The 27005-nt window shown below is 40.7% G+C and overlaps 1 protein-coding gene across 9 annotated transcripts in view; it reads right to left on the bottom strand.

The window, feature by feature from the left end:
- Positions 1-4966: 4966 nt before the first annotated feature.
- The window catches only part of GRIA4 (glutamate ionotropic receptor AMPA type subunit 4), a 403247-nt gene continuing 381208 nt past the window's right edge, over positions 4967-27005 (bottom strand). For 3 of the 9 annotated variants that reach the window (XM_078432679.2, XM_078432680.2, XM_078432677.2), the window contains 3 exons: positions 12786-12900; positions 10445-10579; positions 4967-6081 (listed from right to left, as the gene is read on the bottom strand). In XM_078432679.2, coding sequence (XP_078288805.1) covers positions 5917-6081; positions 10445-10579; positions 12786-12900 — 415 coding nt within the window. In that variant the 3' untranslated portion in view covers positions 4967-5916. Of the gene's footprint in view, positions 6082-10331; positions 10580-12785; positions 12901-18898; positions 19014-27005 lie in introns of those variants that run through there. The other 6 variants (XM_078432681.2, XM_078432678.2, XM_078432683.2 and 3 more) reach the window with 5 other exon arrangements.

Below are 27005 nucleotides of genomic sequence, written 5' to 3' on the forward strand. Positions count from 1 at the left end.
TTTGTGGTATGTGGAGTGATGGTATAAGGGCATTGGACAGAGCTCTGGGGGGGGGGGGGTAGGGGGAGGCTGGGAATCCTGGGGGTGTCCTGACTTTGTGCTGAGGGCACCAGGGAGGGTGATGGCAAGGTCAGGGGGAGAGGGAGGCAGTGGGAAGGTGAACAGGGAGCAGGATGAGAAGCACGGGAGTGTATTGAGAGAGAATGTGGGACGAGAGAAAGGTTGTCAGGATGATTTCCACGCGAGGCTGTGACCAAGGTTTCCATGTGGAGGGAAACCTAGTGGACCGAGCCTCAGAGTTCCTATGTGGGTCTGAGGCCCCATGATCCAGAAGCCACGTGCCCTGATGGTGGCCTTGGAATATGAATGGTGTCACCACACTTTAATTGTGCTTAGATTTACGAACAATATTGATAGCAATCATGGCTTTGGAAAAGTCTCAGGCAGATGGAACTAGTCAATTTTGTCTTTCCACAAGTTTGAAACAGCAGTTTTAGGTGACTGAAGGATTACGTACATCTTCAGGAGAGGCCAGCTTTGGCCTAGACTGTTCCAAATCTCTTCTTTTAAAACAAAAATGTATTGAGAACATTCACATTCACACTGGAGATTCCCTCTGAGGAGCCGACAGAAGCTTCTGCAAAGGCGGTTTCTTTCAAGGGGCTTCACTCATTTCTTTTCTTCTTTTTCTTTTCTTTTTTTTTTTTTTTTTGAGAGAGAGAAAGAGAGAGACAGTGCTGGCGACGGGCAGAGACAGAGGGGGAGAGAGAGAGACAGAGAGAGAGAGAGAATCCCAAGCAGATTCCATACTCAGTGTGGAGCCCAACGCAGGACTCGATCTCATAACCCTGGGATCATGACCTGAGCTAAAATCAAGAGATGGACACTCCACCGACTAAGCCACCAAGGCAGCCCTCATTTCTGTTCTTGTTTAGCCCGTCAGTTCATTCAATCATATGTGGGAACTCTGCTTGCCAGAGGACTATAGGACTATAGGACAATAGGACTATAGACCTATTCATCTTGAGCAGTAACTCTGCACAGTATTCAGCTGGTGCTAAATGTTTAGGAACTGCACAAGTGTTGGTTGAACATACAGACTCGGAGGAAGAAATCATAATAATCTACTTGAGCAGGCTCACATTGTGTTTGGGATTACAGGAATACACATCTCCTAAATCACCCAAAACATGGAGTAGTCTGGCTTTCTTTCTTTCTTTATTTCTAATGTTTTTTAAAATTTATTTTTGACAGACAGAGAGTGAGCAGGGGAGGGGTAGAGAGAGAGACCGAAACACAGAATCTGAAGCAGGCTCCAGGCTCTGAGCTGTCAGCACAGAGCCCAACATGGGGCTTGAACCCACGAGCAGTGAGATCATGACTCGAGCCCAAGACGAACGCTTAACCAACTGAGCCACCCAGGCGCCCCATGGCATTATAGTTTAATAGAATACTTAACTATGTATTCTAGAGATCCTCTCAGACCTACTCTCTTCTCCAGATCCAGAAAAAACTGAATGACATTGTGCTCTTTGCCATGAGGAAGGACAAGTCCCAGTATAGATTTCTGCACATTTCTATGGATAAGAGACATGTAATTAGGGTTATTTCTGGTGCAGCATGAACCCAAACATGGGACTTGGAATTTGCTCCTTGACTCCCTCTAATCCAACCACAAACACCAGCCCGTGGTTCATAGGAAAATTTATATGCAGGTCGTGGGAAGCAGCATATATCAAACATTAACACACATAACAGTGGAAAATCATTTGTCAAGCATTCCTTTTCTCCCAGGTTCTTTTGCCCAGCCACGGCTGTCCTACTGGCCTTTTACCTAGCTTTCTGCTTTCTTAACATGTCCTTTGCCTTATCTTTTATTTCCCTCATTCCTCTGCCTGCCTCTTCCTCCAAAGAAAATAAAATCAAAGCAAGATTAACAGGTTATTCTATTTCACAGGAAATAATTATCTTTTGTTTTTTTGCGATACAATTTCCAAATTTCATCTTTTTCTCTTCCTAATTTGTCAAAATTGTTTCTTAAAGAACGGTTCTATTTTGCCAAGATCCCTGGTACTAGCTGTTTAGAAAATACATAAATGGGGCGCCTGGGTGGCTCAGTTAAACATCTGACTTGGGCTCAAGTCAGGAACCAGTTCGGGAGTTCGAAACTTGCCTCCGGCTCTGTGCTGATAACTCAGAGCCTGGAGCCTGCTTCAGATTCTGTGTCTCCTCTCTCTGCCCCTCCCCAATTTGTGCTCTGTCTCTGTCTCTCTCTCTCAAAAATAATAAATATTTAAAAAATTAAAAAAAAAAAAGAAAATATGTAAACAAACGACTTGTTCCATGTGCCTTTGGTCCTACAAATGGTAAGGACTGGAACCTTCTGGACCATCTGAAATGAAACGCTATTTAGGGATGTGCACGAGAGCCCATACATTTCATGCAGCACCATGTAAACAATTCTAATGAACCTGCACGACTCCAACTTCTCTTTGCAGAAACTCCCCTGATGTCAGTTTCATTTGGTTCTTTTCTATTTGCACTTCCTTGGTGTTGCAAATTGGAATATTCTGTTTTCTGGGAAAATTATTAGAGCACATTTTCTTTTTCACTGATACCGACGTAATATATAAATGTGTGCTTATGCATTGACAAATATATATGTTACACCTACTGCATGGCACCTACTGCCTTAGGGAAATGGGTGAGTTCACAGTCAGCAGGTGGGGAGACCAGGGAGCGGCCTGAAGCCAGTGCGGTAACAGGGGAAGCTGGCGTTTTTAATTAGTAGCTATTGAATTGAGTGTAGCCAAGTGGTTCTCTGGAGGGCCCTCCATAGCCTTCAGACATGGTCATTGTGTGCAGTTAAGCAGCTGATGTAGCTGCAAAATTGGTTTTGCCGGGTATATTCAGAAACTTGTGCACTGGATGGTGGGCTGGCTTTCTTCGTAACTGAGTTCTTTATGGAACTAAATGCTTTCACTTAAATGTTTTTAACTTAACTTAAACATCAATGTTTTAAAATCACATTACCCAGCTTTATATCACTTCCTCAGATTGGAGTCCAGATTTGTACTGGTGGCAGATTTAAAATTTGGTTTTGGCAAAATTATTCCATAAGAAATATAGAAATTTAACTATAGAATGCTATTACTAATACAGAAATGGAAGAAAACAAAGACAAAAAACTATAAGAAATACAACTTTTAACTTTGCATCATTAATCCACTCTGAGGCTTCACGAGATTTTTAGAAGAATGGGTGAAACCAAACCCAAACCCTGTTTTGGGTTATTTACCTTGTGACAATTTCTCTAGCTAAACAAATTATTCCACGGCTAGGTACATGAAACACCTTCTCCTCCGATCAGAAAATTGATTAGATCATCTTGTTGTTGGGTTTTTTTTTTTCCCTTTTTTTTGTTTATTTTTTTTCTTTCTTTCCTTTATTTATTTTTTGCCATTGCTCCTTCCAGTGAGATAGACAAGTTCATGAAATCAGCCAACTTTCTGCCTTCCTTTTGACCTGCTATATATTTCACACACACTCTTGGGACTGTTCATGAGGACAGATGTCTTTCTGCTTCCACTTAATGAAATTAATTCGATTCAATTCATTCATTCATTCAACAAATATTTATTAAGCACCTACAATATGCCAGGCACTGTGCTGGGTGCTGGGGATACAACTGTGGACAAGATAGACATAGTCCCTGCCCTCAAGGAGCTTACAGTCTAGAAGTTACACAGACAAGTACACACACAGGCAGTTACAATGCGGTATGGTAATGTGGTGGGGAGAGGACACCGAAAGGGCACCTAACTCAGTCTCATAGGCAGAGGGTGGTGGACAGTTGTGGATCGCTTCCTGGGGCAGGTGCAGTCGATTTGGTACTGAAGGATGAGGACGAGTTAGTCAGGTAAAGATACAGGGAAAAGTTACAGCTCAAAGAAAGAGTAAATGCGGTGTCCTGTGTGTCCTGTGTGCTGCTTGTGAGGTTTGAGGGTGGGCAAGGTTGGGGAGGGGGAGAGAAGTCATGGAAGAGAGAAGGGAAGACCAGGTCACGAAAGGACTCATTCGCTCTGCGGAGAGCTTGGGATTTTTCCTGAGGGAACGGTGCGTGTGTGTCCTCAGACCTGCGCTTGTAGAGACTGACCAGGGGAGGGAAATCTTGAGAGTGGGAGCCAGGCGCTCAAGCCTTCACCTGTTCCTAAGTCATCTTTCATGTCACACCCTGTGCTCGCTCCAGCCCGCCTGGCTGCATACACTCCTTCAACAGTGCTCTGAGGAGCACAGCGGTGGATCTCTGCTCAACCCTAAGGCTCTTAACACCTCCTCCACCTGTGAAAACGCATCTTTCAAGGCCACGCTTCCGAAGCTATCTTAACTTGTGCTTTCTGCCAAGATCTCAACACATGGTGATGTTTATCGGGACCACACTATTAATTATTTCAAATGATCTAAACCTTCCTTCGAGCCATGTTAATTTCACCCATACAGAAGGTGGGTTTTGGAAATAAACATGGGTATAATTTTCTTCACCAATGCCGGTTGAAAACAAGGAGAAATTCATCGTGTTTCTGGTCTACCACAAACCATTCTTCGTGCCTTCGAGTGATTTAAAGGGAACGAGGCGAATGGGGGGCTGGGGGAGAAGCCAAAGAGACACATTATTTTATGCAGCAGAGTGTATAGTCAAGTAAAATTTCAACACACAAGTACAGGGTATGTTGCTCTTATGACAATGAATCCTCCCCGATTCAAACACTCTGCCCGGGACAATGTCACCGGCTCACAAGGCAAAACGTCTGTAAAAGAGGGCAGCTTATTATTTGGAGACGGTAAGGGCTAAGGACACGCTCCAATGTGGCCCACACTTGACTTCTACAAATCCCCTCCTACACAGTCTTAGAATTTCTCAGGTAACTTTTACAATGAGAAGAAAACAACCCTTAAGCTCTGTGGATATTATAAGAATGTCCGTTGTTTTATTCTTTTTGGTGGGTACAAAAACCACAATTTTGTACACAGAACAAGATTATAAATAATACTGATAACACGAGTGACCCCGAGTCTCTCTCGCTTCTACACTGCAGACTGATGACTTCACATAACATTGTTTTCGTGTTGTCTGTGTTCCAGGTACCGAGACAAATAGGATCTGTGGACACCGACGCAGGTGACAGAGGGGAGGTTACGGCAACGAGGAGGGGATCAACTTTTGTAAAAAAAAGTCTCTAGAGTTGATTACAGTGATGGCATTTATCTCAATTATTGCAATGTATTGTTCCCTAAGATGGTTAGAAAAAAGAATCGTGTTGTCCTCTACTGAATTTACGTCGGTTAAAAAGCAAGCATGTTTCAGTATGTTTTCTCCAAAGTGAGTGTAAATACTTCCTTTAAATTTTCACAGGATTTACATGTGTGTTTATTATTCTCTTATCACAGTTTAGTGATTTGTTTTCTCAGCTGGAGTCTTCAACGGAACACGTGGGTGTTCTGGAGACAGGTTAGCAGGTTCATGGACTTCTCTAACTACTTGACCCCTTGCGGTGAAGACGGAGGCCTTTCTGAGAAAGGACTTCACAGTTTAATGCGCTAGCTCTCAAGTCTGATTAGTTTTTAAGTCCACTCCAGTGAAATTTGTTGCTGTTAATACGCCCATCCCAGCTCCCCCTCCCCCCCACCCCCACTCCCCGAGAAAACCTAAATTGTGAGTTTTCCTGATATAAAATCTGAGTTTGGGTTTCCGAGCTGAGCTCATGCACGCGTTGCTGCTGGACCGGCGGGAACATCGGGACACGCCGCCCGCTCTGGCCCGGAGGCCTGGTCCGCGGCCCCTGCTCAGTGCGCGGGCTGCACTCCCGTCCGTCACCAGCACAGTTTGATTAAGGCACTCAATTATGTTTTTGGTTTTCATGGTAGGTCCGATGCAATGACAGCCAATCCCGAACTCTGTCTAATCGTAGTTCCCGTGTGTACCGCCTTGGGGCAGTCGGGCGTCAAAACGCGGCCGTTCTCACCCACGCTCCCAGTGATGGATAATCTGGCTTTGTTTCTTATGGCTTCAGAAAAGGTCAGCTGGGTGCATGGAAAGGAAAGAGAGAGAGTGTGCAGTGTTACAATGCTTCTGTTCCTTCGGCAATGTGAGACACAACAAACACCAAGATATCGATAATTAGACATCTGCATTTTTTCCAAGATTCTCTTTGGTCATATGAACACTATGCATGCCAGGGAAGGAACGGTCAGCTACCCCCAAGAATAAATCGGTCTCCAGTTTGTGGTCCTACCTGTTTCGGAACTAATTTTGAAATTTGGTTTGGCACATCTGGGCAAGACACGGCTTTTGCCTCCTGGCCCTCTAGAGCCCAGGACTTCTGGTCCAGCTCACAGCCTTCCCTATGCTTGTTCATTGGTAATTGAGACTCTTGATTCTTGTCAGAAAATGTCTTTACGGTGCAGGCATTATCCTCAACACTTTGATGAGCTGCCTAGGCACACTGTATCTATCTATAGACTATTCTTGACACGTCTTCCTGTCTTGGGAACACAGATCCACAGACACTTCAATCATGGGGTACACATGACCCAGAACAGCTCGGTTAGTGACTTCGAGGTCCTCCTCTGCGTCTTCTGGAAGCTAATTCGTATTTTAGGAAGCTCTGAGTGCTTCAAGGAGGGTGCACAGAAAGGGGGCGTGTTTAGATTCCTCAGGAGCTGGCCTGGCTGAGGAACCTTGCAGCTTGAGGTTATGGGGTCAGGTTTCTGAAATCCTCATGAAATTCCTGTTCTCTGTCACATTAAGTCAGTAGCAGGTGACAATATTATGCAGAGGAGAAACAGGCAGTGTTGTGTATATCTAGTGACTGCTCATTCGTTGTCTTTGAATTTTTTTCTAGTGGCTGAATTTTAATGTTAAGTCCAGAGGACAATAAGGTAAAATGAGATGTTCCCTAAGTTTGTTATGGCTCATTATTTATTTCTCGTAACTTGTAATATATCTTAATTCCCTGTTGTGAATTTAAGTTTACCTGATTCTTTAGGAATTCTATCTTTATATTTATTCTGTCCTGGAACTTAAATATTAGAATAATTGTATATCAAATAGTAGGATTAATAATGGGAGTAGAAAATGGTGTAATGTAAAGGTTTAGGGATCAGATGCCCTGATAACGTCAAACTGTTAGTTAATGGCTTATTGATGAAAACCAAGGTCATTATCATAGCTCTTTAGAAGACAGTCTCAACAATTAATATGCATCTTCAAAATCAGAGGTCAGGATACAATCTCTACAGAAACTGCTCATCACTAAATTAAAATAAACCAGGACCAGAGTTTGAATTTGTTTCCTCAGATTCCCTTCCAACATTTAACTTGAAGTAAAATAGAAAATTATTTTCAAAAGTCTACTGGTTTAGTTTTGTTTTCCTGTTTTTTGAAGAGGAAATACAGTTAATAAAAACGTGATATTTTGAAGGTTTTTTTTTTGTTTTTTTTTGTTTTTTTTTCCAGAAGGCATTTGCTGTAAAATCTATTTTGGCTTCCTTTCTTTTCTTGATTGTCTTTGTGAAGAAAGGAACATATACAAACGGGAAAGATTCTATGTGCAGATTCAAGTAATCATCTATAGATTACTTCTCTATAGATTAGTGCAACTGAGTGGAATAATGTCTTTGAGACCTCCTTATTTTGTCTTTAAATCTTAGCATTCTTAGTTTTTCTTTTTAAAAATTTTTAATATTTATTTTTGAGAGGTGGGGAGGAGCAGAGAGAGAGAGGGAGACACAGAATCTGAAGCAGGCTCCAGGCTCTGAGCTGTCAGCAGAGCCTGACGTGGGGCTCCAGCTCATGAACTGTGAGATCATGACGTGAGCCAAAGTTGGATGCTTAATCGACTGAGCCACCCAGGTGCCCCTTAGCATTCTTAGTTTTTAGCATTATTGTTTCTTATACTTAAGTCTCCTAAGAAAGTTTTCCAATTTGAGCAGCCTCGATAGGTTCACAGCAAGCTGAATAAAATGTCATTTCTATTCAGCTTGCTGTGAACCTATCGAGGCTGCTCAAATTGGAAAACTTTCTTATGAATTTATATGTGGTCTGCGCCATTTTAGATTGTTGAGCCTCAAGGCTATGACCTTAATTGTATGTGTTCCCGTGAGGGGTAATCACTTTTAGAGTAAATATTCTACATACGGAAAGTTTCAGGTTTTGTTTTTGAGATTCTAGGACATTATTTAAATTATCAAAAATGTGCACAATTGTGGAAAATAGAGTTTTTGAAAGGAAAAAAGTACAATAAAAGCTCTTCAATCTTCTTGGTGCACATCATTTCATTTACCCTGGGTGCCATTAGGTCTTTTTAAAAATCATGGATACGAATGCTTTACTTTTATTTGAAATGTACTATTTCAGGCATGAGGCAATGGAGGCGAATCATTTGATAAGTTGTAATGCCAGGTTCCGACTACGTGTAAATTGTATGCACGTCACCTGGGAATTTTTATCTCTTTAGCAACTTCCCAGATTTTGTAATGGACTGGCATCTGTGTTTCTTTCTAGCATTTTCTAAGGTTCTTTTTCTTTTCTTTGCAACCCTTGCCTTGGACCTTGCTGATGGTTGGAATGTTTTTGCTATGCTAAAGAGAAGTCAGTTGTAATGAACTGGTAATAAAAAACCAAAACAAACCAAAACAAACAAATAAAAAAAAACCCTTAATTGTAAGACATAAAATTCATTCCAGAATTAAATCCAAACAACTGACTCTGAAAACTTGTCAGGGATTGTTTCTCTCAGTTTGGGAAAATCTCTCCTCATTTGCATAATTAAGATATAAGCATTTCTATAATGGCCAAGAGACCTTGACATAATCATTGTTTGTTGTTTTGTGATCAGAAGGCAAACTCAAAACATTCTGATCTGAGTGAACTGAGGGTTTGTTCTTAATTCTTTCCATTCCAATTGGGAAAGAACCATTTGGGGCTTACGTATGTGTAGTTAATACTCAGTCATCCATCGATTTGTGGATTCTGGATAAAAACACATCTTGGGTAAAAGAGAATGGCTTTGTTCTTTGTTCTGATATACTAACAAAGTGTTTCAATAGCTTTTATATGAATAAATATCAAAATTAAGCATATTTATCTGTCAGCACCTCAGATGTACATCTTCTGAAAATTATATTGGGTGTTTGAGTCTCGGTGCATCAAACATGAATGTCTCTTGTGGGTTCACAGGCTCAACTGTCATTGGACACAGAGTGAGCAGCTGATTCAGTCGACTATCATCTATAATTTTAGAAAATGGGTCTTACAGACCTGATTTTAGGAAGAGTAGTAAATGCTGGCAGATCTTTTTTTTTTTTTTTTTTTTTTTTTTTTTTTAAAAAAAAACACCGTCTCTCCTTAGAGAAAGAATGTAGTGGACACTTAGATTCTTAAAAAAAGTATTGCCGTCTCCTACATTTCATTGACTATTCACAATTTTTTATTGTGGCACAATGAGAGGATGTGAATAACTGAGGCTGATCCGGCTTACTTGAAAGCAACTAAAGCGGGAGGAAAAAGAGGCCATAATTCACTGCAATTTTTATCTTTTCTGTCTCCTCACAAAGAACACATACATTGTTGGCATCTTTGATGGAGACGCTGCTGTCTTGCCTAAGCTGTATATCCACCTTAGTGATACTGTGGACCTAAAAGCTGAATTTTGTCTAATAAATATGAATTGTAGTCAATATCCTGACGATCCCTCCTACCTAAAGGTCTGGCTCAAGGTACTGTCAGATGAACAAACAGCAGAGTTGCACTCTTAAAAAATACAGAATATGGTTAATGCAAAACAAATCAGAATAGGAGCTAAGATTTTTGGGCACTTATTCTGTGTTTGGAGTTGTTTCTAAAAAAAACAACAACATATAATCATGGAATAATAGGCAGCTGTCTAAGCGTTGATCATCTGAGACGTTTTTATGCTTATTTTGTTAGCAATTCTCCTAAAATTGGATTGTTCCACAGGAAACCCAGAACTAATTTCCATTTTCTCCCAAATTTGGGGGAGGAAATCCTGTTTTGGTCATTTTCCAGAGCAATCCTGGAGGTTTGTTTTTTTGTCTTTCTGACCCTTTCAATGCAGATATCTATTGGCAACATAAAGTTTCGAACGGTGCACCCGCAGCCAAAGAAAACCGAACCAACCACTTTGCACTGAAGTTTTCAAAAATATAAAGCTCTAATCGGAAGCAAGCAATATCACCACTGGACAGACAGGTCACAACACTGCGTTTACAGGATGCATCACCCACTCACTGTCGTCAGCCCTAAGTCCTACCCCTAAATTTTAATACTTTCGGTTCCATATACGTTGTAACCTTCTCTATAGGTTGCTAAATTCTGGGTACTGTGCGAGGAGGTTGGGTTAAAAGTCTGTGCACTGTTGGCCACCTTCATTCTCTTCGCTTCTGCCCTGGACTTGTAACAGAATTCTATCAAAGCCACCAGCATCGCCAAGCCCAAGCCGCCGACCAGAATGTAGAAAACGCCTGCGACGTTGCTCAGGCTCAAGGCGCTCGTCTTGTCCTGGGGGGAGGGGCGGATAAAGACATTTCAGTTAACCCTGCAAATGTCACACCCGGAAGGCAAAACAGCACATGACATCCAAACAGCCAATCAAAGCAAGTGCCTAACTGAACCTGAAAGTATTGACGTGTATAGATCACTGATGCAGGTGTATGGATGCAAGCATAAAGCTTACAGCTCTCAGAAGTGAAATGATGACGACTGCCAATGCAATCGCATGTAATTACATTCAGTAAAACTTGTGACATGTTATCATTGCTAAATATGCAGGAGAAAACCACCCCACTCAGCCAGAGAAAAGCGTTTATGTATTTACTCAGCGCGGCAGAGTGGGCTTATTATTAAGTTTGAAAATGGCATGTTTATGACCCAATTACATGGGAAGGGGATTCTTCTGGTTTTCCTGCCATTACGTATACTTTGAACGTTTGAAATTTCCCTTGAATAAATCTCACTCCAGGTTTCCTACTTAAGGAACTACGGTATTTTAAGCTACCAGTTTCACATTTTCTTCATTGTTGCTCTACCAAATATATGGTCGTAATGTTCTGGGTCTGCACTATTTGTTTTTTCAGTCACAGGTGCATGGGAAATCTTAAATATCATATACTCTTTAGGAATAATTATATATGCATCACACTTAGGTAGCTTTTTACAAAAAAACCTTAAAAAATACATGAATTACCATGGCTAAGTGAGACATAAATTATTTTTCTATGGACAAATTGATAAGTATTCTTATGGATTGAAAAATAAGATTCTATTATTAATCAGTTAATACTTTAAACATCTTTTTCTCCAGAGCTTTTGTATACATACTATCTCATAAGCCATTTGGAGACAGTCAAGCGTATGATTGGAAGATACTAAAATCGTAACAAGAGTTCAGAATTTTTTTCATGAATTGTAAAAATGTCCATTATGTCACGTCATTGGAGGAAGTATTTTGGGCAGACTGCATACACGGTGTATGTTTTGTGCAAGACGTGATTCAGACACTTAGTTTTCTTAGGGGAGTATTTAAGTCAAAAGATGTACTAGGTACATGGCCCGCTTAGCCATGATATCAGCTGATTGGGCCACAAATTTAGAGTAACTTCATGTTAAAAATAATTGCTCATTAAGTATTTATGCTTCTCTGACTTTGCATGAGGATTTGAGAGAAGGATTTCATTATTTGGCCAAGCTTGTCTCGTTCCACTCTGGTTCAGAGGCAGGAAAACAAGTGGTGAAAACACAGGGATAAGCCCTGGAAAAGTATCAGTGAACATAGATACTTTGTCTCTTTCTTAAATGAATGGAGGCTCTCCTCTTTAAGCCGTTTACTTGTTTAATGTTTTAGAATGACTAATACATTTTTTTTCTTTGTAAAAGAAGATAAAGAAAAAAATAAGAAAAGATTTCAAGAATCTCCAATCATGGCTTTCGGGCACCGGTATTACAGTCTATCAATTTGTGCAGGTAATTAGATTCTCTGGTAAATTATTACAGTGTTCCATTTAGAAAGAAACATTTCCTTTAGAATGTAACACTATTTTCATTCCTACTCCGCTGAATCAGGTCTACAGATCTCCTGCACTTGCACCAAAAAGAATGCATGAATAAGAGATCTTAACTTGATATTATTCACAAGTATCACTGACTTATTAAAATCATTTGGATAGACTCCCGGTCGGACAGTTCACCGCTCATCGGTCAGCACAAAACTGTAAGAGGGCCTCTTCAAACTAAAGTGGAATGCTTGGCAACACAGCGACCAAAGGCTGGCCTTCAGCATAATAATGTTTAGTGTTTACAATCTTTCTCAGGATGACTGCCGAGCAATTTCCCATTTCCTGCTTTGACAACCCCTGGGTTCCCGAAATCATTCACAGATTTCGTGGTGTTTGCCTCTGAAAACAAACAGGAACCGCAGCGGAAACACTACTTTCCCTCGTGGTTGTGGAATCTGAGAGCCACAGAAGGCATCTCGGCGTTTTGCATGGTTTTGCTGCCAATCGGAGTTTCCCGGGGCAGCGTTCCCGGTGGGGAGCAGGGCCTGGGCCTCTGGGGAGGCCGCCCCGGGGCCGGGATGCGCCTCAACGGCCTCTGCGCCCCGCAGGGTGGGCACAGGCGCCGGGTGCTGCCGTGTCCGCGTGTACAGTTGCCAAGCGCTCCCGTTTAGTGCCGTGGGGACCCGACGGGAGGCCCGAGCTGCAGGACTGACCTTGCTTCCCGAGTCCTTGGCTCCACATTCACCTTTATCGTACCACCATCTGTTTTTCAGCTTGTCTAAGACGCCTGCCTCACTGAGTTTCAAAACGGCAAGGTTTACAGGAGTTCTTCACGTGGAAAATAACATAAATAACATCATACATGTTATTTTATGTTATTCAAGTCAAACTACATCAGAACCGCATGGCAAAGTGACGGAGCGGAGGCCACAGTGGGTGCGGGGCGCACCGGAGGCCCGGCTCCAGCCCCGGACGCAAAACTGGGGCCCTGCTCCATCGCTTTAGGTAACAGGCGCATGCTGCTAAGGGAGGATCTGTAAATAACACGTATGCAATTACTGTGAACCCAAAACTATTGGCCTGGCTCGCTTTGGCCTCGACGACCTTCCCCAGGCAAGGGTGGGAGTCGTTCGAAATCCAGCGGCCCCTCCCCGCCCCTTACCCCCCAAACCCCTTTCAGAATTAGTGGCCGTGGCTGCAGAGGGACGTGAACAGGAGCTACACTGCCCTGGCCTCACGCCTCACGACCCCGTGATTCAGTCTGTGGGATCTGACTTGACGCCCAGGACACCTGTGCTGTGTGCATCCTGGCCCGGACTTGAACCACGCTCATCGGGACCTACTGGGGGAGGACCAGGATGCAGGTGTCACTGACCAAGGGCTGGCTGCCCCGAGTAGAGGGCAGATGCCTACATCACTGACGTGGGAGCCTGTGCCGGTACCTTCCTTCTAACTGCAGTATTGAATCTAAATAATATCGCCAGGAGCCGTGTTCCTCTACCTTGAGTCTATCGCCTTGATGTGCTGCAAATACAAAGGGAATGCACTTTAGGATGTACTCTGTGAACAGGGTATTACCAACAAACACATGACAGGTTAGGGGTAACCAAGATTTTTATGAACAAACTCTTCTCCTATAAAATGCCCCTCCTTTTGTACCATCAGTACTAACTGTTACATAAGGAGTCTCAAGGGAGAAAGGTCAGGCATCACTCAGGATCAGTGTTCCAAGGAATCTAAGACTTGCCCCAGGTGTCGCCGCCATGTTAACACCTCCGTGTGTATCAAATAAAGGGGACGGATGGCGAGCGGTAACTCCCTGCGTCTCCCGATGTTATCGTTTCCATGCTTGGTTGCTTTCTGTTTCTCTTTGCTTTTACAAACATTCAGAGACAGACTCATTCAGTTTCTCTTGACATTCCTAAGGCTGCCACGATCGTTTTCTCTGGCTCTGTCTCCTAACACCTTACTTCTTCTAGGAAATACTGAGTGCATTTGGAGAGGCACGGCCTGCGTTTATTTGATTACCAGGGGACTAATTCCATAAGCTTATCTGCACAAGGAGGCAATGCACTGATAATGATGGTGATGATGCCTGCTGATGCTGATGGAACCCTCACGACGTACCAGGAACTGTCAGAAGCATTTTACATGTTTGGATACTCTGATAACCTGTATCTTACGAATGAGGAAACCAAGGCACACAGAGATTAAATCATCTAGTCACACAGCTAGGAAGTGGCCGAATCAGGTGACTTCATAGCTTGTGCAGTTAAAAACACTAACAACACAACACTCAGGAAATGGAGTTTCTGGTTAATTGAGTTTTCTGATTAACAGGTAAGCCAAAACTCTTTTTTTTTTAAAGTTCTGGAAAAAGTTTCTAAATTAATGTTTTTCTTTTTACCTGTTTTCTGAATAGGATTTCATTTTCATATCAATCTTGTAACGTCTTACAAGGTTCACTGTTCCATTTAAGAAGTAAAATGCATTTGCCATGTTCCTAGAAAATTATATTGTGTTTTGGATTAAAACCTATTATGGGTGTGATTTAACACTTTGTGCTAAAGGCTGAGTTTGGGGGTGGGGCCGGATGAAGATTCTGGTAAACTGGGGTGCTTGGTTAATTTGGCCCCAATCTAGGTTTTACCACCTATACCCTTCCACCCCCGTTTATGATGATTACAAAACCCACGTCAGATTGCCTGATGAGCTGTGAACTCCAGAAGCCACAGCTCACTGGTCTTTGTAAGACCGTATTTACCAGGGTGTCTGACTCAGAGCAGGTGCTCTGTAAAGTTGCTATATTTATTTTGAATCGAGAGCAAGCTTTTTTGTTTAACTGATACTATAAGAGTTTTGAGGTCCCAGGCTGCTCACCAAGGCCGTTTTCACACCTGCACAGGTGCACGTAGGAGCCTATGCTGCACTTCGAGAATGGGGTTCTCTGGGAAGAGGAGGACTTCATGCTGAAAAGGGCAGGAACACAAAAGCAGAGTTTCCTTCCAGGGTCTTTGAGAAGGGACGACCTGGAGGTCCTGCTTTCCCGTTCCCCCTTAACTTTCCCTCTTGCCATTTTATTCCTTGTGCATTCACTCTCGGAGCCTGGTTTTAGAGAGTATGAGTAGGTTGGAACTGTGAAGTCGAGAAATTTATTATGAGCCAAACTTAAAGGTCAGCTGGTGGAATTTTGGACACTGACCAAGGCGTTCATTATTGGGGGATCCCTGGTTTTTGTCTGCCACAAGTGTTTTTTTTTTTTTTGCTTATGAATTTATATTTTTAGTAATAATCCCTTTATTGTTGGCATTGGCCTCTATGGTTATGGTGAAGGGGGGAACACCACTTATGACAAACTTTAAAGTCAGGAATGGGCTACAGCGTTCAAAGCGCCACATTAAAAATGGGTACCGTGTGATCTAACACAATTACTAAGAAAGACATCACTTGGTAATCACATTTACAAGATGATTTTTAGAGGAATATCCACATCCATGACTTAACCTATTTTTATATACACAGAGGAGAGATCAAGGCATAAAACAAACAGAAAAAGTCAGTAACTTTATAGATCATGAATGATGACAGGCGTTGCCAAAATTTTCAACTAGAACCAGGGTTAAACAACTCACCTTAAAATTGGATTCAAATTCTAGGTATGGTTTGTGCTCAGACTGAACCATATCAGATTAACTGAAGAGGAAAATGAGTTTTAGACATTGCAATGTTATTTTTAAATTGGTTCATTGTTAATTAGCAAACTTCTGTTATTTTATTCACAAGAATAAGGATGAATTTCTTATAATCATTAAAAACAGACCCCACCGCAATAATCAGTAAATTTTCCAACAAATGCATTAGCATCCCCCAAATTGTGCCTTTCTAACTTTTTTTTTTTTTTTTTTTAAGATGCAGGACTTTTTTTTTCTTATTTCTTTTCTTAAATTTTTACCTTTCCATGTGAAGCCTCTGGGTTGAGGCTGCGGGATCAGGACTTCATGCTCTGGGAAGGGCCATCAGGTGAGTGGGGAGGCTAATTATTTCGCAGCCATGGGGTGTGAGTACAAGGTGCCACAGAGACTCTAAACGGTCCCGGGTGTGGGTTCTATTAAATGCTAAGTTCCTTGAGACAAAAGACAGTGCTAATTCTCTCTCTTCCCCAGAGCTACTGGCACATGGCCCCGTGAAAGCAGAAGGTTAATAATTTGCTCCTTAATGGAAGGCTGGAGATGTCCTCCGTGGTTATAATCCTGCAAATGACAGGTGGGTCACTTGTCTCCTCCAAGGGGGGTGGTCCCCCCTCCAAGGGGGGTGGTCTAAGCTTTTCCTCCTTCAGGTGAACCACTTCTAGAAAACCAAGTTTTCTCCTATCAAGAGCCTGTATTTGAAAATCCGAGAAGCGTGGATTCCGCCTACCTGTGCTGAGCCCTCTGAATGGGCACATTCCCTCCTGCACTCAAGGGGCCTCATTTACTTGTCGCTTCTGCTTTGGCTCGGCATGCAGCCCATGCAGCCCAGGCTTTGGAACCAGCTTGACTCCCCACCTGGGCACTTCTCCTCCTTATTCTGCCTCCTCTGAGGAAGACTGGGCTACACAGGAGGAATGAGGTCACTTTGAAAAGGAAACCGGTCACCAGGAGAAGGTACAAAACAAAAACGAAAAAGCAGCTGTCTCCTGGTCATTTGCTCTGGCCTAAGTTAGGTCAGGGGCATTTAAAAAATCACGTTACATTTCAAGGTCAGAGTAGGGCGTTATTAACATTGAGACTGTAACCCCCTACTTGCTGAGTGATAAATGTTGTATCAGTATACAGCCTCTGCGAATGTTTTTAGGGTGAGAACAAAATTCCTGAAGGAAAACAAAACAAACTGTGACAGCATTTGGGGGGAACGTTTTATGTTAATTTTTACAACACTTTGGTAAGATTTCAAGTGAGGTTTTAGAATATCACTTTGCAGTTCCTGTATGGTGAAAGTAATGTATTGCCTACCTGTGGGAACAGCAGTGTGCTTTTGGAAACTAAAAGGTTAGATTTATATGTATTTTTTGACAACAAACATTTATTTAATGTCCACTGTATACCAAACAATCTGTGGTATACAAACATTAAAATCCAACTGAGCTCTCCAAACTCTTATTTCAATAAACGGACGTAACTTTTACTAAATGGATTTTCCCATTATGCACGTGTTTCTGTTCTGCTTATTTTTCTCTGGAAAGACTTTTTCATGGACACTAAAATAGGACTTTGTTATTCATTTTTGTAGAAAGTTTTACTTGTGAAGCAGTGTGATACTTCTACTGGAGAGTAAAAAAAACAACAACAACAACAAAAAACTAAACCTTTGGGAGCAAAATTTTTCTGATGGACTAGAATATCTTTGCTTTTTATTTTTGGTGCTATCAGATTACATTTTCTTACACTTCTAATTTGCAAGGAAAGATAGTTCTTTGTGCAACTTGAAATAATTTCCTCTGCATATATGTATTTATTTACTTAGGTTTTTATGGAAGCTATCAAGTTGGGGCTCGAAAATATAAAAAGAGTTCATGTTCCTTGAGTAAACATATGGCATGGAGGAATCTTGCAGGGTAACCATCCCAGAGATGCCCCCAGGATTCTCCTACCTTTCTGCTCTTTCTCTCCGGAAGGATTCTTTCCCTGGACCAGGAAATGGGTATTCAAGGCTGGGTCCAGATGCCTCTCTGTGGCTAGAATAGTCACTTGACAAAGTTTAATCTCCCTCTTCCTGCTAGAGGGTTGGGGATTAGATGGGCAGAGACAAAGGAGCTAGATTTCAAAGTCTTTTCTGATCCAGAAAGAGGGGGAAGTTAGTGGCATTGGCAGAGAATGAGGTTACTAGCCATCCCAGCAGGCACTCTCTGAAAACAGAGCATTGTTCTAGGGGTTGGGTGGCCAATCGAGGGAATTTATACCCTAGTCAGGAAACAAGACAAGCAAGACTTCCCGTTTTGGGCAATTCTCTAGATTTTAAAAGAAAGACAAGAGTGCGTACTTTAAAATTTTCGAGATTCTTACGTGCCAATTGAAAGTATGTAAGAAGAGAAAATTCAGTCAGAATATTCCCAACTCTGGATTGGTTTCTTTAAGTCAATACATAGTGAAGAAGGTTCTGGCACACGAGTTGATCATTTCTGCTGCTGGCATACCTTTTTTCTCTTTAGACACCGCTTAGGAAAGAAAGCTGGAAATATGCCACGGAGGTAGTGAAGACAGAACTGAGTGGGACTTGTTTTTGTAGCCTGATCATTTCGTAATTTCATCTACTTACGGGAGGCCAAAAATGTCTAGTTCACATGCCTATCCTTGACTTTTATGTACCTTGATATTTAATGGAAACATGAGGGTTCTGGGTGGAGCAATGACCTCCTGGAAAGTATTCTATGGAGTCAAGCTATTGCTATTACTTACACACGCTTTGTAGAAGGTCTAGTCTTTCAGTGGCGAAGGAAGCACACAGGCTTACCCTCTGTGTTCGCCCTGCTCCCTTCACTAAATTGCCCTTTACAAGACTTGATCCCTCCCTGCTTTGTAAGATGAGGTGCACAGGACTACAGCGTCTGCTCCATAACCTCTCTGAAGCCAGAGCCGTGTGGTGACTATTTCGGTTAGGCTGCTGAGCGTGTCCCCAAATTGGTCCCAGTTGCAAATATTTTTGCTTTGACAGTAATTGCATACTTAGGTTTCAAAGGGACTTGACTCGCCATTTCTGGCCGTGTCCAGAGACCCAAACCCTGTCTCCCAGCAGATGCACCTGTTACTGTACATACTGTTTACCCGCTTGTGGTGACATTGAGGCTGACCTTGGAGTCACCGCCCCCGCTGCCACACTCTCCTTTGTCGTACCACCATTTGTTTTTCAATTTGTCCAACAGGCCTTGTTCATTCAGTTTTAAAACTGCCAGGTTAACAGCATTTCTTGAAACGATAAAAGATATTTTGTAAGAAACTGCACAGCTGTTAAGATGTTAGCAGGAATGAGGACGTAAGCTCTTTTATAAGCTTCTCCCAGACGCTAAATAAACCTCTCATTTTGCCATCTTGCACCCCCCCTTCCACTGGAGTCCAAACCAAGGGTGATTGTAACTAATTTCAGAGGGGATCAAACATGTGCTGTTCAAGCTCAGACTTCATTTGTTGTCAGACCAGCGACAAGAGATTTCTTTTTCGTTTTCTTTTGCGAAACAGCAATAAACTTGAATTTACTAGTAACTGAGAAAGAATGGTGTCTAAAATTCCTCTGCCTCTAAGAAGGTCAACAACCAAAAAGAGACTGAAATGAAAATTCATCCCCAGAAAGAGAAACATCACAGCATGAACAGATCAAAATGGCAGCCACTGATTTTTGTGAACTGATGTCCTGACAACCAAGAAAATGGCTTAATTATTATTCCCTTTATAGTCTGTGTGAGCTTAGTTTGTTCTATTCGTTGGCCCCTGAATCTAGGATTTGCATGTTACCTGGGCTACAAGTCAGGGGATATTCAAGAGAAAGGTAGCAGGAGACCTTTGGGAAAAGATCTTACATTTGAATTTTGTGCTGATTCTTAAAGGCTTTGGATGCTCTTTAGAAACCAGGATCCCACAGCCAATTTGACTGTTGACATTAAGTAATGAAACCCCAGGAAGTCCTCCTGCATGTGATGTGGACTTTGTACACAAACACTTGAGATTCGACTGCCCCTGTGGGTATCTCTATTGGGGAATGAGGGAGCAGATTGAAAAGATTCTCCAAAGGGATTACAGATGTGTCACGGGCTTTTGCTTCCCAGGTACTTGGTTTCTTACTTGCTTTCAAGTTATAGTTTTTAAATGAGACATTATCTCTTTCAAGAGGTTTTCCCAGCATTTAATGACATTTCTGTTAAAGCAAAAGAGTGGCTTTACAGACTGAGCATTTGGGTTATGCTCTTTGATGAATGCTGAGTTTGGGGATTACTTAATACCAGATGAATTACAAACAAAAAAAACCAACCGCATATTAATGAACAGCACTTGAAAATTGATTTGCAAGTGAAATATCGGTTTGTGGACTAGTATAAAGTATCATGTATTTCACCACTATCAGCCTATTGAAGTGTTTGTTTTCTTAAAAAGGGTTTATAATATTTCACGTAAACAATGTTCATTTTCCAGGGTTGGGACAACTGATCCACTTGGAGAATAAACATTTCCCGTGAGTAAACTATACACTTTGAGGGTACTACTAACTTCGTGAGAGGGAGACTGCCATTTACAAAATGCAAAGTAAATAATCAGCTGTTCCCACATTCCCCAGTAAGTGCCACACTACTGGTGTAAAATAATTAATACACTTCCTAAAGTGGACACTGTCAGGTGGTTGGTTTAATCACCAAATAGACCAGACTGAAATTTAAGAAGGAATGAATATTCAGTGAAGAAAGAGAGACCTATTAAAAAATTTGGGGGGGGGGGAGAAAGTAATTTTAATTTATTTTGTGTCTACAACAAATTAAGTTTGTCTTCCAATGATTTAAACTGAACTACTAAACTTTTTTGTTTTGGAGAAAATTATTTTTATAATCCACTTTATTTTACTCTTAAACACTCATATCATATTCATTTTATTGAAGTCATATCCCCATAATTTTATATGTTGGTTTAGACCATTCCTTTGATAAAACTGAAGTCATTTCATGAGAGGGTTATTTAACAGGTTTATATTAGCCATATCCAAAGACAGTTCCACAGCACAGGAGAAAACAAAAAGCAAAATAAAGGAATGGATAAGGAAAAAAAGCTTCACGTTGAGAAAACTGTCTGGAATAAAGTTTTCCACAAAATTATTCTATGACATTGTCTTTCTAATATCATCTAATAGGCCATGTAAAACCAGTTTAGTTTCACACTGCTATCCGTATGTGTGTGTATGTACATCTGTATTTGGTTAATGTAATACAGGTGACCAGTAGGTAAGTCACTGCCCAGTTCACAGCCGATCCACATGTTTTCCTCCCAGAAACATGTGGTCCCTTGACAAAGTCCACTTAACACTATGATATGTAAATTTACTTATCTTTAATGATGCATAGAAGGTAACTTATAATTAATATTCAGAAAGAAGTCTTTATGGATGATTCAAGATTGCTTTGCATATTCGAACTGCCTGTGTTCTACAAGTGTCTGACTACAGATGCAATTTCTTCGTATAACCACATAGGTCTAGCAGCCTCCTTAGATTGTCATTTAAACTGCAGCATTCACCACATATGTAAGGACCGTTTGAATATCTGTCCTACCTCATTTATGGAACACATTGCCTTTACACATTATTAATAATGAGCATCATCAAATGACTTAAAAAATACATAAAATGACGTCACTCATTGGTGCTAGAATAGATTTAAAAGTTTTTTTTTTTTTGTTTTTGTTTTTTTTTTTTTTTATCTTGGCAAGAGAAAAGGGAACCCTGAAGGAGTAATTGTAAGCAACCTTAAGGAAATCCTAAGTAGTGGGATGAATGAGCGACTGAGAAAGCAGATCCTTGTGGCAGCATGTTTTATGGTTGCTTTGCTACCGCCTTCATACCTTTCGGACACAGATTTGAAAATCAATGTCAGAAACGTATATTAATGATATGGGATATTCTTGTCCTGATTAAACTTCAGAGAAGCTGAAATAGTGGTCTGTCAAGAAGATAAGACATAAAAGAAAAAGGTTGTGGGCTATTCCTTACATTAATGATTCCTTTGATTCTGTAAAATGCAGCTTTTACATGTAAACTCAAATAAATGGATTGTTTCCATTTAAAAGAAGAAACAGTAAGTGACCACATTCTTGCTGGATGTGTAAACCACAATCCATAGCCCAGGTGTGTTGGCAATGACCTGTTTATAGACTGAAGTAGGACTCAGGCAACTGACTTCTTGCCTTTGCCTTGAGTACCTCAGGGGAATTCTACATAAGAAAAACCCTTCTCCAAACAGCCTGTTTAATAAGAGTGAGATGATGGGGGACTTGATGCAGGGAGGAATGAAAATGCTCATGTAGCCAAACTCTAGGACCTCAGGAAAACTTCCCAAGGTTTTCACTCCTGAAATTTCCTTCAGTTGAGCTGAGCTGCAGATTATGAAAACCCTCAGCTCACTGCCCTAGCATCTGGGACCCATTTTTGTTCATCAGACTCTCACGGAAACACCACACACAACAAAAGCTTTGCAACAGGAACCGACAAACCCAAACCTCTCCTGTCTAGTAATATTGGGAAAATTCATCCAGGGAACAGTAAGATTTTCCTGTTAAAAGCACGCTTAATTCAGGCTAAGACATCTATCTCTCACTGCACCCTTCCATAAATAATCTATCATTAAATTCTACAGGTTTGGATATGCTTTTATGCTTAATTTATGCGTTACTCATTACATTTACTTCTGGACCGTATTTGTTACAATTTTTCTGTCAGTGAGGTTTCAAAATTTACATCTGACAAAATATTTACCTAATAAGAACAATTTTAAAGTTTAAGTTTAGGAAAGTATTTTTTATGATTTCCTGGATATAAGAATACTACTGTAAAGGACTGATATGTAAGCCCTAGACTTAGTCAATATCTGTACACAGGATATTTAAGGCATAAGCAGTTTGTAGAATAAATAGTTGGCAACCTCATATTTAATTTGGTTAAAACAAACTCAATCCCATTTTACTTAATAGGATGGATATTTCCTTGTCGGTGATGAGATCAATGATGTATGGACAGTCTATTTGTCTAACCTGCTGTGTAATTTTGCTGGTGTTTCATTATTCTTATAGGAAAGGATCTATTAATGATACACACATGAGAAAGTCCTGTCACCTTTAGGCTTGTGCTCTCTTAACCAGAATGCTCTCTTCATACCAACCTCTCTCTCTCTATGTTTTGACATTTTATTTTTAAGTAATCTCTACACCCAATGTGGGACTTGAACTTACAATCCTGAGACCAAGAGTCACACACTCCACCGAATGAGCTGCCAGGGGCCCCTAAACTCTCTACCAAATTTAAATATCAGGTGTTCAAATGTCCAAAATATTTACCTGAATGATGCTAGGACACAGTTTTCATAGTCAGTCACCACAAATCTTAATATACTTTAAAAAAACTAAAAATCGTGTAAATCCATAAGAAATTATGTAAACAGATAAGAAAATCCCTTTAAAATCAGCAAAATCCCTTTAAAATCATTGGTAGATGATTTATGCAGAAAGACATATAAACCATACAAAAATAATTCAACTTAACCTGGAATTAAGCTGATGTGAATTCAGACAATTCTTTGCTAATTCAATTCTTGGCCACTCATGTCAGGAAAGATAAAAGTAAAGATGATGTTCAGTATAGTCAGGGATTTTATAAGCTGTGCGTCCTAAACCACTGATGAGAGAATTTAAAAACTAAGAGGGAAATAAGATGGTTTTATACAATAAAAGCTTGAACACAATTCCTGTTCTTGGAAATTATTGATAATGTTGATAATAACATTAATTGATTAATATTAATGTAATTGGTTAATAAGAATTCTCCTTTGAGGTATCAATTCTAGTAAGTTTATCAACAATGCTGATAAAGGGGCTGAATAAATCTCATAGTATATTTCTGTAGCAAAACATTGAAAGCAATGTACACGCCCAAGAGGAGGGGAGGATTAAGTAGATTTGGGGGTATAACGGTGATTCTCAAGCTTGATCTGGGTATAGAAACACTACTACAAATACAGATGATCAGGCCTGACATTGTGGTATCAGATTCCTCTGAATTGGGGCGGGGGGGGGGGGGGGCAGCGTATCTACATTTTTACAAAGCTCCTGAGATGATGGTGGTATTTATTCATAAGCACCAATCGGTCTTATGACTGAATGTTTTACAACCATTAAAAGTTTTTAACAACACGGAAAAATAATTACAGTATAATGTTAAGTGAAAAAAGAAATTTGTATGTTCACTATGACTTTAAGAATAAAATATATATATATATATATATTTTTTTTTTTTTAACATTTTTTAATTTATTTTTGAGACAGAGAGAGAGCATGAACGGGGGAGGGCCAGAGAGAGAGGGAGACACAGAATCTGAAACAGGCTCCAGGCTCTGAGCTGTCAGCACAGAGCCCGACGCGGGGCTCGAACTCACGGACCGCGAGATCATGACCTGAGCCGAAGTCGGCCGCTTAACCGACTGAGCCACCCAGGCGCCCCTATATATATATTTTTTTATAGAGAGAGGCATTAATAGAAAAATATTAGAAAAAATACAACAAAGAGCTATCTCTGGATGTAGGGATTATGGTCAATTTGGATTGCATTTTGCTTTTTATCCTTCCCCACCCACCCCCCATTTTCTACAATAAAGTGATACTTTATTAATCAGTAAAAACAAACAAAAAAACCTTCTCGATTATTTTACAATGTTATATTATTTTATAATCTAATGTCTACAAGAATTGTTTTATGCAAACCAAAATATACATTCTATTTTGGGTCCAAAAACAACAGAAATGGGGAAATGGTGGACTTCAGGAGTTATTATTAAGGACATCAGAAAAACACTCATTGCTCCTGATGCTGTGGTTTGCTTTGGTCCACTTTGTTCTGTCCTCTAGCCACAGGCTGGAGGGGGTCTGATGCACTTGGCTTCCACCAAGATTCTGTCTCATCTGAGGGGAAGGGGTCAGGCTGAGAAGTATGAGTAATGCATGGATTAGCGGGCCCACCCCCTCAGATAGGATCTGCAGGAGGTTAATAGAACTCTCTGTGGTCTGCAGAGACTGCTGTCTCACACACATATCTGCAGAGACAAGGTGAGCTTTTCCCCTTAGGCTTCATTAAAAAGATGTCACTTGAGTACACTGGCATCCTGCTAAGTGGGCCATTAAAAAAATACGGATTATACTTCTGTTTTTAGTAAAAGAGTTTTCATGGCTGGCAACTACATTTTCCCCCAAACAAGTATAGTAGAGATTCTAAGAACAAAGTTCTTTTCATTTTATGGAGGTTTTTTTTTTTTTTTTTTTCTTAAATGAAATTAAAAAAATCTTTCAACACAGCACATATTTACTGTATCTCTTTCTTAAAATTAAACTAAAATTCTAGATTGGAAAGCTCATTGGATTTAAGCTTTGTTATGCAGCAGATAAATATATGCAGAAACATTTCCAGGGCGACTCTACTAAGAAAAGAGTAATTTCATGAAAAATGAATAACAATCAACTCTGCACTGGGGTGCCTGGGTGGCTCAGTCAGGTGAGCATCCGACTTCAGCTCAGGTCATGATCTCACGGTTCATGGGTTCGAGCCCCGCGTCAGGCTCTGTGCTGACAGCTCAGAGCCTGGAGCCTGCTTCTGATTCTGTGTCTCCCTCTCTCTCTGACCCTCCCCTGTTCATGCTCTGTCTCTCTCTCTCTCAAAAATAAATACCCTTAAAAAAAAATGAAATAAGACTCTGCGTAGACTTTTGGTTCTGTTATTTAAATGATGGTGGCAATGCCACTGTTGTCACTGTTGTCACAAGGGTGACATACAGCAAAGTCTATCCCATAGAATAAGATGAGATAGGTAGAGAGGAGCACATATCATATGGGATTTTACTTTTGGGGTGTAATTAGCGACATCCCCTCACTTAACGGGGTTGGGGAAAAATCAGCCACAAAACTGAGAAGTTACAACAACAACTCCAGAACTTTGTATAAAGTCATTGAAAGAACTATGCTATCAACGAAGAAAACAGAATAAGTAAGTAAAAATCAATAGGTTGTCAGATGATGAGGAGGTAAGAACTAAGTATGTCTGCTTCTCAGGAAAGGCACTGGTGTCCACAATTCTACCCTTTCTCAGCTGTTGAAGGGCTGAAGAGCAACCAGGTCTTAGCATTATCAATGCTCCACTAAGTTTTCAATTTAACTTGTAGCTGCTATTACCATTCTTTCCAAACTACTCCTTCCCGTAAACAAGCACATGGCTCTTTTTGCTTCACTGGATTTGTGCACTTATTTCCAAAGGTAGAATTTGGGCTGAATTGCTCTGCATATATATGCAAATGTTTTTAGAAAAGATAGTAAGTTCTCATCCCACTTTGCTCACACATTGACAGGTAAGATTTGCTAAAATGGCACCAACCAACTCGTAATTTAATCTCAAAATTGGGAGGGAACATTTTTTTAAGTGGAAAGACAACTCAGACCCAACATGATGTATCATTAACATTTGGACACCACTTTGGTAAGGAAGGATTTATTGTCCTTGTGTTGGATTTGGGATGACACATACGCGGTTAACTTATGTATACAGTCCTCTGACATTTCACACTCCAAGTGAGTCAAAGACAACTAAATAAATTGAGTAGATACTGCGTTAGATTCCAGAAATTGTCTCTAAATTGTGTGTTCTTTGGAATTTGCATGACTAATTTCTATTTCAGGACTGGGTCTGAGGAACGTGATTCGTTGAAGACACGTTGTGATTTTTGTGAAGATGCCTGCCAGTAACTTAGAGCACTAGCTAGAGATTATGATAAATGAAAATTTTAATTCTATTTTTGGTGTTAAATTTTTAAAAATGTAATCGTTACAAATATTTCATGTGGTTTAGTTTCATGATTTTGTCAATTTTAGGTCACAGAGTAGAACTTTCTATCTTCCTCTGGGTCAGGGACCTCTTTTAGAAGTCTGTGCAGGCTATGGATACTTTCTCAGGACAAATGAACAAACATACAAAATCAGAGACTGGGGATCCACAAACCTTGGAAAGGCAATCATGAACACAGATAAGAAGTATCTGTTCCAGATTCGAATAGCACTTATTGTACATTAATTGACTACTTTCAAGTATGTCTATGAAGGGAAGGGGAATAAAAATATTTCCATGACCGATGGTTGCTCCAGAATTTTCATAGAGAGGAGGTTTTAGACTGTGAT

Source organism: Panthera onca, chromosome D1 (genome assembly GCF_046562875.1).
Source record: "Panthera onca isolate mPanOnc1 chromosome D1, mPanOnc1 haplotype 2, whole genome shotgun sequence".
Taxonomy (NCBI): domain Eukaryota; kingdom Metazoa; phylum Chordata; class Mammalia; order Carnivora; family Felidae; genus Panthera; species Panthera onca.